The sequence below is a fragment of the Nomascus leucogenys genome, chromosome 2 (genome assembly GCF_006542625.1).
Source record: "Nomascus leucogenys isolate Asia chromosome 2, Asia_NLE_v1, whole genome shotgun sequence".
Lineage (NCBI taxonomy): Eukaryota > Metazoa > Chordata > Mammalia > Primates > Hylobatidae > Nomascus > Nomascus leucogenys.
In genome coordinates this window covers 92,746,389-92,766,483 of record NC_044382.1, presented here as the reverse complement: position 1 = coordinate 92,766,483, position 20,095 = coordinate 92,746,389, and the positions used below count along the sequence as shown (strand labels likewise).

The 20,095-nt window shown below is 36.2% G+C and overlaps 1 protein-coding gene across 1 annotated transcript in view; it reads left to right on the top strand.

Moving 5' to 3' along the window:
- The window catches only part of EDIL3 (EGF like repeats and discoidin domains 3), a 451,805-nt gene extending 433,311 nt beyond the window's left edge, over nucleotides 1–18,494 (top strand). Inside the window, exon 11 of the mRNA XM_003261571.4 lies at nucleotides 15,514–18,494. Within this exon, the coding sequence (XP_003261619.1) occupies nucleotides 15,514–15,663 (150 nt within the window). The 3' untranslated portion in view covers nucleotides 15,664–18,494. The remainder of the gene's footprint in view (nucleotides 1–15,513) is intronic.
- The last annotated feature ends 1,601 nt before the right edge of the window (nucleotides 18,495–20,095 follow it).

Sequence of the window (20,095 nt, the reverse complement as noted above, 5' to 3'; positions counted from 1 at the left end):
CTGGCTTAGAAGTCACATGGCTGAGTGCTTAAATCACTTCTGTGTTCATACATGGAACTCGATATTAAGTCATTTCTGACAAGGATACAGTGAAACTCTTCAATGAGACTTGAAGTAAGGAAAAGTCTCCTAATGTGGCAAGAATTACCAAATACACCAATTTCTCTACTGCCACATCATTTATATATCTACCATGAAGGGAAGAGTCGGGGTAGAGTCTCAAATTTTTCTGATGAGATGGAAAATACCTATTGTGATTTCGGATGAGAGTTTGAGAGATGAGCTTTGAGCTTCAATAGAGAGGCAAGTTGCTCTGTACTTCTATAGAAAAGAGGAAAGGCATTTCTACATTTCTCATGTTCTACTAAAAAGAAAAAAGTAGATGCCCTTACTTTCCGACTATTCCTGGTAATATCTCCTGGAGATGTCTTTGAAAAGCAGATGATTTCCCAATTCTACTTTTTCTGCAGGAATATTTCTTATGGCAGTCAAAATCTGAGTAGTGGAAGGCAGATAGTTTAAATATATAGCCACAGTTTAGAATGGCATATTTTATGTTTCATAAATCTTTATAGGCAATCATCATATGTGATATATTTCCTAAGATATTCTTATTAAGGAGACTTTCATCATAAAAGAAGTTTAATATGGTATCCTACCTACTGGCTTTTAGACTCTACATTCTAAATGCCAGCAAGCTTGGGGAAAGGAAGGTAACAGTCAAGGAGGATGGACTCTTTTGCTTTGATTTTTCACTACGTCTTTTCCCCAAGGTCAAGACCTAATAAAAAAGGTAACATGAACTTCCTAGTGAGGCTCTTGGGGCTCTTTCTAAAGAGCTACCAGCTCTCCAGCTACTTAAAGCCAAGTTTATGCAAGAAAACAGTCCATAGAATGAATGGAGATGGCCACTCCGCCCCCAGTCCCTTTTGTCTCTCATCTGGCTGACTGGGATGTTGGCAATTCCTAGCTCAACTTTTCACTCTCACAGTGGACTAGGGAATCACAAGTATTACCTATGCCAGCTTTCCAGTAATAGACAAGTTGATACTACTGGGGAGAATAGGATGCCCTAATCCCATATCTTCTAAGGAGCAGTTGAACTCTTCTACGAAATGCCAGAAGTTAAATGTTCTAAAAAAAATTATCAAAAATGTGCTATTTCCTCCTCTTTTCCAATACTCTCAAATTCCAGAGGATCTAAGAAATGATGAATTTTAGAAAGCTATCACATAGTTCTCTTTCCCAATGAAGAATTATGTTCCCAAACCAGCTTTCATGTCAACTACATAGAACCCAAAGAGAATCTGGCAATTTGAGAAGCAATGAAGGGCCAGAAATGTGGACTTTTATTGCCAGGGTAGGGAAGAAAAAACACGTTTGCCTATGTTTTGGCCAATTATTATTGGAATCTTTCATTTGTGCATTTTCAGAAAAAAAATCTAACAGAAGGAGCAGTAGAGTGCAAATCATGCTACAAGAATTGTAAGTGAACGTCAAATTTGTGGTGTAGTAAAGAATTTCTTGGGATATAATCAGTGATTTATATACACTGGGAACATGAAGCAAAGCCAGATTCGTTCAGTAAAATATAGTATTTCTTGAAGCCAAAAATCTACTTTTTTACATAGTTACAATAGAAAGCAAACTTTAGAGCCACAAGAAATTTCTTGAGAGCAACAATGGGAATGGAAATAATTTTTTTAGAGAACCCACATATTCATTTTAATGGTTTAAATGAATCATGCCCTTGTGAAAGAAAGACTGTGGAACCTGTCCCCATATTTTGTTTGTCACTTCTCCCATCAAGCAAAAATGTTCTATAATTAGACTTTTGAAGTTAAATAGGCAGTTTGAAAGCCTCAGGTAGTTTCATGGAGAAATCTTGGGAAGCAAAGAAGTCTCTGAAGCAAACAGGGTCTAGATTTTTCAAAGGGTTTATGGAACAAAACATCATTTTAAAAGGAACATAGAGGGGTGGAGCCAAGATGGCCGAATAGGAACAGCTCCGGTCTCCAGCTCCCAGCCCCAGCGACACAGAAGACGGGTGATTTCTGCATTTCTGCTTGAGGTACCGGTTTCATCTCACTAGGGAGTGCCTAACAGTGGGTGCAGGACAGTCGGTGAAGCGCACTGTGCGCGAGCCGAAGCAGGGTGAGGCATTGCCTCACTCGGGAAGCGCAAGGGGTCAGGGAGTTCCCTTTCCTAGTCAAAGAAAGGGGAAGCAGACGGCACCTGGAATATCGGGTCAGTCCCATCCTAATACTGCGCTTTTCCAACGGGCCTGGAAAACGGCACACTAGGAGATTGTGTCCCGCACCTGGCTCGGAGGGTCCTATGCCCACGGAGTCTCGCTAATTGCTAGCACAGCAGTCTGAGATCAAGCTGCCAGGCGGCAGCGAGGCTGGGGGAGGGGCGCCCGCCATTGCCCAGGCTTGCTTAGGTAAACAAAGCAGCCCGGAAGCTCGAACTGGGTGGAGCCCACCACAGCTCAAGGAGGCCTGCCTGCCTCTGTAGGCTCCACCTCTGGGGGCAGGGCACAGACAAACAAAAACTCTGCAAGAACTTCCACAGACTTAAATGTCCCTGTCTGACTGACAGCTTTGAAGAGAGTAGTGGTTCTCCCAGCACGCAGCTGGAGATCTGAGAACGGTCACACTGCCTCCTAAAGTGGGTCCCTCACCCCTGAGCAGCCTAACTGGGAGGCACCCCCCGAGTAGGGACAGACTGACACCTCATTCAACCCGGTACTTCTCTGAGACAAAACTTTCAGAGGAACTATCAGACAGCTGAATTTGTGGTCTCACGAAAATCCGCTGTTCTGCAGCCACCGCTGCTGACACCCACCAAACAGGGTCTGGAGTGCACCTCTAGTAAACTCCAACAGACCTGCAGCTGAGGGTCCTGTCTGGTAGAAGGAAAACTAACAAACAGAAAGGACATCCACACCAAAAACCCATCTGTACATCACCATCATCAAAGACAAAAAGTAGATAAAACCACAAAGATGGGGAAAAAACAGACCAAAAAAACTGGAAACTCTAAAAAACAGAGCACCTCTCCTCCTCCAAAGGAACGCAGTTCCTCACCAGCAACGGAACAAAGCTGGATGGAGGATGACTTTGATGAGTTGAGAGAAGAAGGCTTCAGACGATCAAACTACTCTGAGCTACGAGAGGAAATTCAAAACAACAGCAAAGAAGTTAAAAACTTTGAAAAAAAAATTAGAAGAATGGATAACTAGAATAACCAATGGAGAGAAGGGCTTCAAGGAGCTGATGGAGCTGAAAGCCAAGTTTCGAGAACTACGCGAAGATTGCAGAAGCCTCAGTAGCAGATGCGATCAACTGGAAGAAAGGGTATCGCTGATGGAAGATGAAATGAATGAAATGAAGAGAGAAGGGAAGTTTAGAGAAAAAAGGATAAAAAGAAATGAACAAAGCCTCCAAGAAATTTGGGACTATGTGAAAAGACCAAACCTACGTCTGATTGGTGTACCTGAAAATGATGGGGAGAATGGAACCAAGTTGGAAAACACTCTACAAGATATTATCCAGGAGAACTTCCCCAATCTAGCAAGGCAGGCCAGCATTCAGATTCAGGAAATAGAGAGAACGCCACAAAGGTACTCCTCGAGAAGGGCAACTCCAAGACACATTATTGTCAGATTCACCAAAGTTGAAATGAAAGAAAAAATGTTAAGGGCAGCCAGAGAGAAAGGTCGGGTTACCCACAAAGGGAAGCCCATCAGACTAACAGCTGATCTCTCAGCAGAAACTCTACAAGCCAGAAGAGAGTGGGGGCCGATATTCAACATTCTTAAAGAAAAGAATTTTCAACCCAGAATCTCCTATCCCGCCAAACTAAGCTTCATAAGTGAAGGAGAAATAAAACACTTTACAGACAAGCAAACGCTGAGTGATTTTGTCACCACCAGGCCTGCCCTAAAAGAGCTCCTGAAGGAAGCACTAAACATGGAAAGGAACAACCGGTACCAGCCACTGCAAAAACATGCCAAATTGTAAAGACCATCGAGACTAGGAAGAAACTATAGCAACTAACGAGCAAAATAACCAACTAACATCATAATGACAGGATCAGATTCACACATAACAATATTAACGTTAAATGTAAATGGGCTAAATGCTCCAATTAAAAGACACAGACTGGCAAACTGGATAAGGAGTCAGGACTCATCAGTGTGCTGTATTCAGGAAACCCATCTCACGTGCAGAGACACACATAGACTCAAAATAAAGGGATGGAGGAAGATCTATCAAGCAACTGGAAAACAAAAAAAGGCAGGGGTTGCAATCCTAGTCTCTGATAAAATAGACTTTAAACCAACAAAGATCAAAAGAGACAAAGAAGGCCATTACATAATGGTAAAGGGATCAATTCAACAAGAAGAGCTAACTATCCTAAATATATATGCACCCAACACAGGAGCACCCAGATTCATAAAGCAAGTCCTGAGTGACCTACAAAGGGACTTAAACTCCCACACAATAATAATGGGAGATTTTAACACCCCACTGTCAGCATTAGACAGATCAACGAGACAGAAAGTTAACAAGGATATCCAGGAATTGAACTCAGCTCTACATAAAGTGGACCTAATAGACATCTACAGAACTCTCCACCCCAAGTCAACAGAATATACATTTTTTTCAGCACACACCACACCTATTCCAAAATTGACCACATAGTTGGAAGTAAAGCTCTCCTCAGCAAATGTAAAAGAACAGAAATTATAACAAACTGTCTCTCAGACCACAGTGCAATCAAACTAGAACTCAGGATTAAGAAACTCACTCAAAACTGCTCTACTACATGGAAACTGAACAACCTGCTCCTGAATGACTATTGGGTACATAATGAAATGAAGGCAGAAATAAAGACGTTCTTTGAAACCAACGAGAACAAAGACACAACATACCAGAATCTCTGGGACACATTCAAAGCAGTGTGTAGAGGGAAATTTATAGCACTAAATGCCCACAAGAGAAAGCAGGAAAGATCCAAAATTGACTCCCTAACATCACAATTAAAAGAACTAGAAAAGCAAGAGCAAACACATTCAAAAGCTAGCAGAAGGCTAGAAATAACTAAAATCAGAGCAGAACTGAAGGAAATAGAGACACAAAAAACCCTTCAAAAAATTAATGAATCCAGGAGCTGGTTTTTTGAAAAGATCAACAAAATTGATGGACGCTAGCAAGACTAATAAGAAGAAAAGAGAGAAGAATCAAATAGATGCAATAAAAAACGAAAAGGGGATATCACCACCGATCCCACAGAAATACAATCTACCATCAGAGAATACTACAAACACCTCTATGCAAATAAACTAGAAAATCTAGAAGAAATGGATAAATTCCTCGACAATACACCCTCCCAAGACTAAACCAGGAAGAAGTTGAATCTCTGAATAGACCAATAACAGGTCTGAAATTGTGGCAATAATCAATAGCTTACCAACCAAAAGAGTCCAGGACCTGATGGATTCACAGCTGAATTCTACCAGAGGTACAAGGAGGAACTGGTACCATTCCTTCTGAAACTATTCCAATCGATAGAAAAAGAGGGAATCCTCCCTAACACATTTTATGAAGCCAGCATCGTCCTGATACCAAAACCTGGCAGAGACATAACCAAAAAAGAGAATTTCAGACCAATATCCTTGATGAACATTGATGCAAAAATCCTCAATAAAATACTGGCAAACCGAATCCAGCAGCACATCAAAAAGCTTATCCACCATGATCAAGTGGGCTTCATCCCTGGGATGCAAGGCTGGTTCAACATACGCAAATCAATAAATGTAATCCAGCATATAAACAGAACCAAAGACAAAAACCACATGATTATCTCAATAGATGCAGAAAAGGCCTTTGACAAAATTCAACAACCCTTCATGCTAAAAACTCTCAATAAATTAGGTATTGATGGGACGTATCTCAAAATAATAAGAGCTATCTACGACAAACCCACAGCCAATATCATACTGAATGGGCAAAAACTGGAAGCATTCCCTCTGAAAACTGGCACAAGACAGGGATGCCCTCTCTCACCGCTCCTATTCAACATAGTGCTGGAAGTTCTGGCCAGAGCAATCAGGCAGGAGAAGGAAATAAAAGGTATTAAATTAGGAAAAGAGGAAGTCAAATTGTCCCTGTTTGCAGATGACATGATTGTATATCTAGAAAACCCCATTGTCTCAGCCCAAAATCTCCTTAAGCTGATTAGCAACTTCAGCGAAGTCTCAGGATACAAAATTAATGTACAAAAATCACAAGCATTCTTGTACACCAATAACAGACAAACAGAGAGCCAAATCATGAGTGAACTCCCATTCACAATTGCTTCAAAGAGAATAAAATACCTAGGAATCCAACTTACAAGGGATGTGAAGGACCTCTTCAAGGAGAACTACAAACCACTGCTCAATGAAATAAAAGAGGATACAAACAAATGGAAGAACATTCCATGCTCATGGGTTGGAAGAATCAATATCGTGAAAATGGCCATACTGCCCAAGGTAATTTATAGATTCAATGCCATCCCCATCAAGCTACCAATGACTTTCTTCACAGAATTGGAAAAAACTACTTTAAAGTTCATATGGAACCAAAAAAGAGCCCGCATCGCCAAGTCAATCCTAAGCCAAAAGAACAAAGCTGGAGGCATCACACTACCTGACTTCAAACTATACTACAAGGCTACAGTAACCAAAACAGCATGGTACTGGTACCACAACAGAGACATAGATCAATGGAACAGAACAGAGCCCTCAGAAATGATGCCGCATAGCTACAACTATCTGATCTTTGACAAACCTGACAAAAACAAGAAATGGGGAAAGGATTCCCTATTTAATAAATGGTGCTGGGAAAACTGGCTAGCCATATGTAGAAAGCTGCAACTGGATCTCTTCCTTTCACCTTATACAAAAGTTAATTCAAGATGGATTAAAGACTTATATGTTAGACCTAAAACCATTAAAATCCTACAAGAAAACCTAGGCAATACCATTCAGGACATAGGCGTGGGCAAGGACTTCATGTCTAAAACACCAAAAGCAATGGCAACAAAAGCCAAAATCGACAAATGGGATCTCATTAAACTAAAGAGCTTCTGCACAGCAAAAGAAACTATCATCAGAATGAACAGGCAACCTACAGAATGGGAGAAAATTTTTGCAACCTACTCATCTGACAAAGGGCTAAGATCCAGAATCTACAATGAACTCAAACAAATTTACAAGAAAAAAACAAACAACCCCATCAAAAAGTGGGCAGAGGACATGAACAGACACTTCTCAAAAGAAGACATTTATGAAGCCAGAAAACACATGAAGAAATGCTCATCATCACTGGCCATCAGAGAAATGCAAATCAAAACCACAGTGAGATACCATCTCACACCAGTTAGAATGGCCATCATTAAAAATCAGGAAACAACAGGTGCTGGAGAGGATGTGGAGAAATAGGAACACTTTTACACTGTTGGTGGGACTGTAAACTAGTTCAACCATTGTGGAAGTCAGTGTGGCGATTCCTCAGGGATCTCGAACTAGAAATACCATTTGACCCAGCCATCCCATTACTGGGTATATACCCAAAGGACTATAAATCATGCTGCTATAAAGACACATGCACACGTATGTTTATTGCGGCACTATTCACAATAGCAAAGAGTTGGAACCAACCCAAATGTCCAACAACGATAGACTGGATTAAGAAAATGTGGCACATATACACCATGGAATACTATGCAGCCATAAAAAATGATGAGTTCGTGTCCTTTGTAGGGACATGGATGAAACTGGAAAACATCATTCTCAGTAAACTATCGCAAGGACAAAAAACCAAACACCGCATGTTCTCTCTCATAGGTGGGAATTGAACAATGAGAACTCATGGACACAGGAAGGGGAACATCACACTCCGGGGACTGTTGTGGGGTGGGGGGAGGGGGGAGGGACAGCATTAGGAGATACACCTAATGCTAAATGACGAGTTAATGGGTTCAGGAAATCAACATGGCACATGGATACATATGTAACAAACCTGCACATTGTGCACATGTACCCTAAAACCCTAAAGTATAATAAAAAAAAAATAAAAAAATAAAAGGAACATAGATAAAAATTAATATCCAATATGAATTATGGTGCAGAATTATTATATATATGACCATGCACAATAGCTTTAAGAAAATCTGAATGCAGTTTCTTAAGGGATTTCAAAAGAATCCCAAGTAGATGGACAAAGTAGTATTTCTCAAAGGACCTATAAGCTTTTATGTAAATGATATTAAAGAGATACAGGAGAATAAAGAAGTTGAATTTTTGTTACTGAAATATGCAAGAGGACAAGTAACACCGGTTGTTTGATATGCTTATTAGGTTTATGCCCATGAGAATAAATATCATCCAGAAATTGAAAATAAGAAGAACAAGTAAAATAGAGGGAGCAGAACCTAACAGTAGAAGGTTTAGAAAGTATACTTATGGGCCAAAATAAACAAATTTCAATGGATTGTCCTTTGAGGATTAATTCAAAGAAGCAGAATAGAAAGTAAGTTCACAATCAACTTTAAAGCCTGAATGTCTGTCACAGGCTGGCACACGATGTTGGGGAAGTTGTAGATACAACCCTTTCAGACAATTGAGGTTCCTTTTCCAACTGTCAGTGTTTCAGACAACAAAACTTAGATGAAACCTGTAGCCCTTCAACACCAATTACTCATCACAAATTCAGGATTTCCCAAACCCACCCTCACTTTTGACATCAGTTGCATATTCACAGTTCCCGAAGATCATTCTCAGGTTTGATAATTCAATAGAAAAACTCACAAACACATTTAAAATTATCATACTCACAGTTATCGTTTATCACGATGAAAGGATATGGATACGGATCATCTAAGGGAAGAGACATATGGGGCAGAATCCAGGAGAGTCCAGGAATGAGCTTTCGGTTGTCTTGGAGACTTCTGGAGAGTAGTAAGTTCTCTCAGCAATATTATGTGACAATAAGCCCAGAGTATTGCCAACTAGGAAGCTCACCTTAGCATTGGTATTCAGAGTTTTTATGGAAGCTCCGACATTTAGACATGGTTGACCATTTGTATGGCTAACCTGAGTTTCCTCCCTTTCAGTGGTCAAGCTGACCTGAAGACCCCGCTGTAAGCCACAATGTTAGCATAGGCTATCTGGTGTGGTCCAGGGCCTCCTGGGAAACAAAAATACTCTTCTCAGACAGCCATTCCAAGGGCCTAGAGATTACCTTCAAGGAGCTGAGGGCAAAAAACAGACTCCTCCTTGGGTAAGGTTGACATCTACTGCACGCTCATATTACACATGGTTTTGTAGACTGTACACTGATCACTGGAATGACATGTGTCTGTAAACACTATACTTACACTAGATTTGACACATCCTAAACTCTGCAGAAGATCTGTTCAATAGAGAAAATATTTGATGGTCAGCAATTTACTTCAAGATAGTACACACAAGCAAACTGAAGATTAAGATGTTTCTAGATATATGTTTCTTGCAAAGAAGACAAGATGATCAACTCTTTTTGGATACAGAAAAATAAAGTGATTATCTAATATGTTACAGTTAGTGGTTGATATGAAAACAAGTCCTCTTCGCATTTGATCTCTTATCTGTAGATTACTCACATTTTATTTTCACAAATTGGGACGTGTAACTTTTATCATTATAGTCTTTGGCTCTACTTTAAGGTCCTATGTATACATTTTGGTTGGATTTGTTTCCATTTGACTTTCACCTGCTGATAGATTGTTTTGGTTAGCTATGACCTTATTTCATCTGCAGCTTTAGAGTATAATGGTTCTACTCAGGATGCTATGGGATGGAAGACACTGTGACAGCTCTCTGTTCCTTTCTGTCGATGGCAATTTGTGCTGTAGTGTTGTTGGGCTGCCCTATAGTGAAGGCCAATCCCCCAGCTCATTCTGCAGACTGATGATCAATATAGACACGTGTTAACACAGTCTACTGGCTCCAACAGAAACCCCTACTTTTTTGGTAACCCTCTTAGAATATAATTCTCAATATCACTATTTTCCAAAGAAACATTTCTTAGAATATTGAAATTTACCTGGAAATGAATTTCTTGTTTCCTTATTACATCTGGAAGAATGTGCTCATATTGAGGCTAATTTTGTTACAGAGTTTCATTGGTTTAGTGGAATTGATTGCAGAGAAAAACATCAAGAATAATATACTAGCCATTCAATCATGAAATGGTTTCAGGATGCTGGTAAATTTTCCTAGAAAACTGAATTCACTGAATGATAGCTGCAGTCTATTTTGGCTAAAAGAATTAAACTTTGGTTTCAGACTTTTTATAGCCAATCACTTTCATACATGCAAAGCTTCTAATAAGATTTGTTTAATATGATATAGATGTATACCACTAACTAAAATGTTTAAAAATAATTTTCTATATATTTTAATATTTTTTCCTTTTTAATAAAAAAAATTTGATTTTTGGAATGCTTGCATATAGGGCAAAGTAGAACATAAATTTTAGATTAGCCTAAAATATTACTGAAAATCTAGCCCTAGAATTAGAAACAAAGAAAGCTCTTTCCCAAACTATTCAAATGGAAAAATGTTTGACGTGATTCATGCATACTAATTCCATGAAAATTTTCATAAGACTTTACATCACTTAAAGCGTTGATTCAAGTGGTAACTCTGAAATTTTTGACAGTCAAAAAAATTCAAGTAATGCTGACACTAAGTACATAAGAATAAATTTTATGATCCTGAACTATAAATTAATAAGCATCTGTCCCTTATGTCACCCACAAAAATCAGAATTATATACTTATATAAATGGTTTCTTTATAAAATAGATACAAGTAGAAAAACTGGCAAACCCTCACGGAGGAGAAATTATGAAAATATCCAAAATGTATTTGACCATAAATCAATCAACTATAACCCAAAATGCAATATAATTATTCTACATTTTAGACTGCATTGATAGAAATATTGCATCTACAACAAAGGTGCACTCTATCTTTTGAGTTATTCACAGTATGTCTACATTCTGTGTCCCAATAAATACCACACTTTCATTGAACCATAGTTAAAACAGATGTTATTCAATGGAATGTAATCAAGATTATAAGTCTGAAAATCATGCAACATGAGGAACTTTTTAAGGAACCATGAATGTTTAGCCTAGAGCACTGAAGTTGAGTTTTTGAGAGGTTTGTGTCAATTATTGTTAAGTATGTCAAAAGTTCTTTTGATAAGCTAAGTTTGTTCTATATTCATTGAGAATTAAGCACTAGATTCGATAGATTGAAGTGAGAGATACACATTTTAGTCTTCTAAAAAGATAGACTTTCAAACTGTCTAAATACATACCTGTTCTATTGTATTGAGGCATGCCATGAATAGGCTGAAAGTTCCATGTTAGAAATATTAGAGTGAAAAGTTATTGATAGCACATCTCTGAGTTCTCTTCGAAATCCCAGATTCTTTCATTATATGGGTAGAATTAGATAAAAACAGGGTTTCTGAGGATCAGAGCTACCAAAGACTGTTCTTATTTAACTTCTCCATTAGTGCTCTGGATGAAAGCAGAAAGGATTGAAATTATGTAAGTTAAATAAAGAATTCTGAGCTTTCAGCCCAGCACCTCTGCACACACACACACACACACACACACACACACACACACACACATGCTGCCCTAGGAAAATGGATCTTTACCTTTGTCCTCTATCCCTTAAGAACAGCAGGTCAGTGTACAGATACAGTCAGTAAGGCCAATGGTATGCTTGATACCATAAACAAAGCAAATACAATCAATAGAAAAAAACTTTAGAAAGTCTCACTCAACCTTTGTATTTCCACAATATCTGAAATCCCAGATGCGGTTCAGCTATAGTCTCCAAATAGCAGAAGAAAAATAATGAAATCTATAACAGGGCAACAAAAGCCCAGAGGGATGAAGTGATGGTCACTTGAAATCTTAGTAAAATACTGGTGTTTAATATTGATGTAAAATGCTGATGTTTAGCCATAGGGAATCTATCTAAAAATGCTTAGAACCACTCGCTATTTGAATGATGTGAACAAAAATTCCAAAAAGTTAGAACAATGGGAATCTCTTTAAAACTTTTAATCAGTTAAGTTTAGGACAAATGAAAAGAAGCACACTTTTACAAACTAGATGATTTTCTAAAGAAATCGTATGTGCAAGAAATCCCCAAGGGATTCTTTGATATTTAGAGTCCTATTCGATGACTGCTAAAAGAAACTGAAATGTGCCCCACCTCTCTGACTACATCGTGGAAGATAATGTTGCTTTGTTCCATGATCCCTGGAGGCCTCCTGTTGATGATGTCTATACTGGCCTGAATAGACAGTGGTTCATAACAAAGAATAGTAGCTCGTCTTACAAAAAATATATTAATGCTGCTAGAAGCAAGATTTTATTCTTTTATTTTATCTGATATTCTCTCCGTGCTGAGATTTGAATCCTCTGAAGAATCTGATTTGTATTTTCAACCAGCATCACAAGAGAATTAACCTTAGGAAAAAAAAAATCAAGATAGCTGCATTGAGGGAGTTGTATTTTTCTTTCTCTTATCTTCTCTTAGATTGTAATTATGGAAGCTTCTGCAAAGTACCTTGAGTGTTTTTTGATCAAGGCCCCATATGTTAAAAAAAAGCCTGAGAGACCTCTAAGCATTATCATGTTTGAATATATTAGCAAATTTGTCATCAGCTAATTAGCCTCCTCCCTGAACTGAAACTTGTCCATACTTTTTCTAAAAAATTCTAAATTGAACTGTGTCTTTCTCATGTAAAATATTTTCACTCCTATATAGAGATTTAATGTTCTCCATCAGTCTTTTCAGACTTCAGTTTTAGTTCAGATGCTTATGTCTCTAAAATGTGCCTGTGAAAGCACTTTCTAGAAATCTTAGAGGTTTTATGAAATTAACCAAAAAATACTGTGTTTGCATTCCTTTGCAAGGTGAAATATTTAGGTAGCATTCTTAAGCAGGGGCTTCCTAGTGCTGGAGATAAGAAAACAGCACATGTGCCACATGTTTACACAACAAGTACAAAATACCATCCTGGAATTAGCAAGTGGGTGCATTGTGTTCCGTACGTGTCATTACTGAGAGGCCTCTGAAAATAAAAATATATTTTCAGTACTTTGAGGCTGTAAATTGGGTGATTCTAGTGTAGATTTCGGCTGTTTTTCTATGAACGTTATTGTTTTATAAATCATCGTGTTTCATGAAACTTCACTTTTTTTAAGTGAATGTGCAAATATCCATGACTTTCACATATTAAATCAGAAATTTCATAGTTATTTTCCGTTTCAGAGCTGATATAGTTTCTCTGTATGTATTCTTCATTATAAAGAAATAAGTATAATTAATAATTCAACTAATACTTTCTGGGTTGATAGTTCCTATCAAAATCTGTGCTGGAGAGCAGACACTTAAGAGAAAATTGTTTCTTTCTGTATTTCCTTCCCAAGAAGTGGTATAAAACTATATTTTGGGCTGTTATAAATCTTGCAATGAAAGTTAATGAATTTAAACTCTATTATCCCAGAGATATACATTAAGTTCACTAGCAGGGCTACAAAATTGGGTTTTAGATTCCATATTAAATTGTAATACCACAATCTCAGTGAAACATTTGAATCCAACATCATATGTCAGAGAGGATGTCAGTAAACCAGAGCTTATTTTCTGCTGTTGCAGTAGCAACAGTCTCTCAAGATTTTTGGTGAGTGTTTATGATATGTCCTGTACCTGTCAGCTTTTGCTAACGGAGACATTGTAACATAGTAGTAGCACATTTCAGTCCAGAATGAATTACTCCTTTGTGCAAGACAGGGCATTGCTAAGCATAAAATGCCTGCTAAATGAATATGAATTTAGATATGCCAGCAGAAGCAGCAGAGAGACTTTTCAGTCTTGTCTATTGCTCCTATTAATCAGTGCCATACTGCCTAATGCTTTTGAGGAGAATATGATGTTTTTCTTTCCAGGAGAACATTTGTGGCCATATAAGACCAAACCAATCTAGTCTAGAAGGCTTTTAAAGCATTCCCTTTAATTTCAGAATGCTGAAAGATGTGTGTTAAGTATTCTGTCATGTGATGACAGAGTTTTGTTGTTTTTTGTTTTCTACTTTAAGGATTTTATTTTCAGGTGTCTCTTTGGCCACATAGTTATGTTTTGATGCCAAACAAGAAAGAAATTTGATGTCAAACAAGAAAGAAAATTATCTTCTAAGTTGCTTCATAAAGCAAAAACAGAAAGTCTTGAAGAGATTTTTACTCTAAAAATTTAAACTGAATCTAAAAATCTAAACTAAATCTAAATTTTTAAAACTGTAGATATAAAATAGTTAGAAATCACTTTAATAAGAAATGTTCAGAATCTATAAGAAAAAAAGGATAAAATCTTCAGGTAAAGACTAAATAATATAAATACCTCAGTTTACCCCAACATAATTTATAATTTAATGCCATTCCTATCAGGGTCCCAGTGTTTTTAAATTTGTTTTGTTTTCTGAAGCAGACATTTGTCCAAGTTATTATGAAAGTCTTTTAGGGAAGAGCAAGCAGCCATAGTAAAGCTCCAAAAAAAAAAAAAAAAAAGCATTTTAAAGAAGAAAGAAGAACAGATGTGCAATGAAAAGTGTCAGGATATTATAAGTCATACTGATCCCAATAGTATTGTATGGATCCAGGAATTAATAGATGAAGCCGAAAAAGAAGAGAAAAACAGTTCAAAAACAGCACTGATTGTGTTGTCTCATTTGGAGATGGGCTAATTTTATTCTCTATGTGAGAAGAAGTGGGCAAAAGGCACTGTGATAGAGGCCGTTAGTGCTCACCAGATAGCCTTGTGCTTCTCTCCAGTGCCCAGCCTCCTTTGCTGTTAGGCTGGAGTCATATAATTAGGTAAGGTGAAACAGATATCTACAGAAGTGATATAAGCTGCTTCCATGCTTGTTCTCTTAAACACTCTGCACAGTCTGCTAACTCTCCCTTCCCTTGCCCCTTGTGAATGTGGAGGCCACATGCTCCAGATGATAGCTGTACTTTGCAAGCAGCTTGGATCTCTGAGTCACCCCTTGGAAGAGAGCATCTTTAGCAAGCTACATGACTAACGTCAGCCTGTGACATAAGCAAAAAATGAATACCTGTTGTATTTTTTTTAATTGAGAGAAACAAGCAGAGGAAAATGATAGACCTGTGAATGCCTGCATTAAACAATAAAGGTTTAACTCTTCAAACATTAATTGACCATTTAATTTAAAATAATTATTATTAAAAAGAAGCTGCAATATATTTTGAAGAAAAGAAAATTAATAGTTATCAAATATCATGTTTGGGGAAAATGTTCCAAACAGGAACATAAAAATAATTTCAAAGAAAGAAGGCTGTATGACTGACATTTTCTGTTCTTCTTTACTAGGTTTTCCAGGGCAATTTTGACAATGACACTCACAGAAAAAATGTCATCGACCCTCCCATCTATGCACGACACATAAGAATCCTTCCTTGGTCCTGGTACGGGAGGATCACATTGCGGTCAGAGCTGCTGGGCTGCACAGAGGAGGAATGAGGAGAGGCTACATTTCACAACCCTCTTCCCTATTTCCCTAAAAGTATCTCCATGGAATGAACTGTGCAAAATCTGTAGGAAACTGAATGGTTTTTTTTTTTTTTTCATGAAAAAGTGCTCAAATTATGGTAGGCAACTAACTGTGTTTTTAAGGGGGTCTAAGCCTGCCTTTTCAATGATTTAATCTGATTTTTTATTGGTCAAATCTCTTAAGTAACAACACATTAAGTGTGAATTACTTTTCTCTCATTGTTTCCTGAATTATTCACATTGGTAGAAATATATTAGGGAAAGGAAGTAGCCTTCTTTTTATAGCAAGAGTAAAAAGATCTCAAAATCATCAAATAAGAGCAAGAGTTGATAGAGCTTTTGCAATCGATACTCACCTAATTCTGATAAAAGGAATACTGCAATGTTAGCAATAAGTTTTTTTCTTCTGTAATGACTCTGCATTATCCTGTTTCCCTGTGCCTACCAAACACTGTCAATGTTTATTACAAAATTTTAAAGAAGAATATGTAACATGCAGTACTGATATTATAATTCTCATTTTACTTTCATTATTTCTAATAAGATTACGTGACTTCTTTTTCTTTTGGTTCTATTCTATATTCTTAATATTGTATATTACCTGAAGAATTCAATTTTTTTTCTAATTGAATTTCCTATTAGTTGACTAAAAGAAGTGTCATGTTTACTCACATATATAGAACATGCCTGCATATCAGTAGATTGATCTGTATTTAATATTCATTAATTAAATCTGCAGTTTTATTTTTGAAGGAAGCCATAACTATTTAATTTCCAAATAATTCCTTCATAAAGAGTCCCATACTCTCAGTTTGCACAAAAGAACAAAAAATATAGGTATTATGTCTCTTTAAATTTAAATCTTCATTTAGATGGTAATTACATATCCTTATATTTACTTTAAAAAATAGGCTTGTTATTTGTTTATTTTATAAAAAATTTAGCAAAGAAATATTAATATAGTGCTGCATAGTTGGCCAAGCATACTCATCATTTCTTTGTTCAGCTCCACATTTCCTGTGAAACTAACATCTTATTGAGATTTGAAACTGGTGGTAGTTTCCCAGGAAGGCACAGGTGGAGTTATTTGTGAGAAGCAAAGTGTTTACTAATGACAAAGTAGTAAACCATTTTCAAGATGAAAATTGATTTCTATTTATTTTGCTTCAAAGGTCCTGAAAAAATAAGCAATTATCATAACAATTTGTTATTGACACTGGAGGTTTCATTGACATGTCTCTCAAATTAAAGCTCACACTGCCTCCATAAAAGTCCTCAACATCTAATTTATAAGCTTTACAAGTATTTATTTTATAAGGCTTAGACAGAATTATTGGAGTTTTAAATTAAGTGTATTGGAAAAGAAAGGATGGTATGTGTACGAAATGTTAAGATCCTACGCAACACTGCTATTTTTTTCCTTTAATATTTGTGCTGCATAACAAAAGCCACTAGACTGTTACTGTCTTGTCTGTCCATGTGTTAACAGCATTTCTTAATGATGTATATATGGAGTGGTCTTCAATCATAGTGAAGAATTTAAAGAGAAAGTCAATCGTATCGGCATTTTTAATAAGAGCAAAATTAGTTGGTCTAAGGGGACTGGCTGGCCAGATGTTTGTTCCTTGCCCATATGCTTTCTACTTCTTGTTCTTATTATGAAATTATGAATTTGAAGCCTCTGAAATGGTGATCAGTTTTCAACATCTGTCAAAAACAAAATTACTATTTCCTCCATATTGCCTTTTTTAGATAACTTTAAAGTTAGGATTTTAAAATATTTGTAACTGGCTAAATTTTAAAGTCATGTGACAAATAATTACTTAGGTTCAGAAATATACACACACATACTCTTTAGCCAATTTCTTTCAAGGTTTACTGTCCCATCAAATATCTAGCCATTTTCCTTTGCAAATTACATACATTCTTAAGAGTATATTTTTAAGATCATTACTTATGCTTTATGATGATTTACTTTTCCAAAATTATTTATAGCTTCACATGATGTTTTGTAATTTTTTCTATTGATACCTGTTTTAAAAATATTTTCCAAGGAAGTTGATTAAAATTATATTTGTTACCTTTTAGAAAAAACATTGAAATGAGTTTCTCTTGCTTTTTCATTTTCTCTCTGCTTTATGTGCTCTTCACAATACATCACGTCCAACGGGATATCTATTGTTCCATGACAACCAAAATTGATGACAGCAAAGGGGTTCCAACCTGTGGAAATGTTGAAAACTATTGTAAAGTAGTATTATGAAGTAGCTTTTGTGTCATTCATGTCAATGACGTCAAAGTGAAGTAAATGTATTCTATTTAAATTCACACTAAAACCAATAAAATACCATAAGTAGAATACACATAAGAATCACCTAGTCTTCACTATACTGAGTAACTATAACATGCTAATTTTACAATTAATGAAACTAAACTTTTAAACATCTCCATTTTATCTACATCCTTTTGAAAGTATTTATCATAGTTGCCAATTTTAATTTTAGGATTGACTTTCTCTTTCTGAATGACTTCATAAAGTTTGGTGTGCATTTTGAAGACTTGGGTTACTAATGATTGTATCTTTGCTAGTCAACAAATTATGAAATATAATACTCAATGCGTCTGATGTGTCATTAAGTACAGAAATAACTAAGACACGAATAACCTTTGCAAACCTTCAAGCTGTGTAATATTCCAATGTTGTTTTTTTCTTTGTATATATACTTATATCACGTAGGATGTAAAACCAGTATGACCTTGTCTAGTCTCCAAACTTAAAATAAACTTTTGAAAATCTGGGATTCTTTTGAAGCAGTTGTAATTAAACACATTTATAAGAATACACAAATTGTCTGAATGTGAATGCCCACTACTCTTGACCACATAGTTGGTTTATTTTTGCTTTGCACAGGACAATTGAACAGATACAGAAAAAATAGAAATTACAACAACCTCTAAATATATATTGATATTAGCTAAACTGGTCTTTTGAAGATTATTAAAATGTGTGCATTCTTCCTGCTCCTTTTGGATGCAGAAGTTTTACTAGAATATTCTTAATCCAAAGTCATTTTTGGCCTCATGTATAAAGCATTGTGTACCAGGACTGATCTGCCCGTTGTTAATCAGATGATATTGCTATCATTTCTATGGTTTTTTCAGTTCATGATGCTCAGGAGTATAATGAAGAAATCCAGTCAGTAGCAAGCAATAGTACAACAGTAATAATGTATTTATCCATGTAACATTAGCTATTGAATAATGAAAATCATAACGTGAATTCTTCATAAATCCTGTTTCTAGCTCTCTGGAAGTCACTGGTGAAATACTAAATCTGTGTACTTGCTATTTTTTTGACATTTTCTTAGGATGTAAACAATTTAGGGAGGAATTAAGATATGAAAGGTTACTACTTATTTGAGCTTCAGTGAATCTCTGATAGCTCCCAGTACTGACTAATCACGTTTATGTACTCATACACATTCCCATTTAAGTGCATTTTAATATGAGTGGATCAGTGGGATTCCAATGTTTGCCTAATTTTTGCACATACTCATAAACAAACAATAAATGTGCTTTTATTAAATAAGAGAAATTATACATATATATTTTCAGTAGTGCTAATAAGGAATCATGACAACATCTATACAGGGTACAATTTTATTGTGACAGCAAAATATTTAATAATTATCCAACAGAAAATTTTCCAGTATAAAACTTTTAAGATTACTGATTCAAGATGCAAAAATAATAAAAGCATTTCAAATTCCAAGAAGAAAAGTCTGCATAGGCTGAAATTAGGGTATTAATAATAACTTCATGAATGGAAAATATTATCTCTATATAACCTGAATTGTAAAACATCTATCATTTCAGCTTTGCATACATGACTTTAATTAAGATTTTGATAAAGAAACATTAATGTTTACTGTCAGAAATTCAGTGCTCTCTATCTTTTTTCAAAAGGCTAATTTTTAAAAAATTAACAATCACTTTAGTATGTTATTTATTTGTGAAAAATATTGCCTCTAGCCTTTGAGATGCAAAAGGATCCTTTTATCTGCACAGGTAAAATAGAGGACCAAACAACTTTGCCAGTTGAGAAATGTTTCAACTACCCTGAAACAGAATACACTGTCATTTGTCTTTACAAAGACAAAGAATACCCAGTGTAAGTAGCAATTTTTCTATTGATTTTGAAGGGGGAAATAGGTTTCTTGATTCTATTGCAGTAAATGCCTATAACTCATATTGGCTGTTTCAACATTGCCACCAAATACAGTGTTTTCCACAGTAGGCAAGTGCACTTACTCAAAGAGTTATTTCTATTAAATGAATTTGGTAGCAGAAATAGGAAAACATAAAAGGCTCCACGTTTAGCAGTTTTTGCATAACTTCGCAG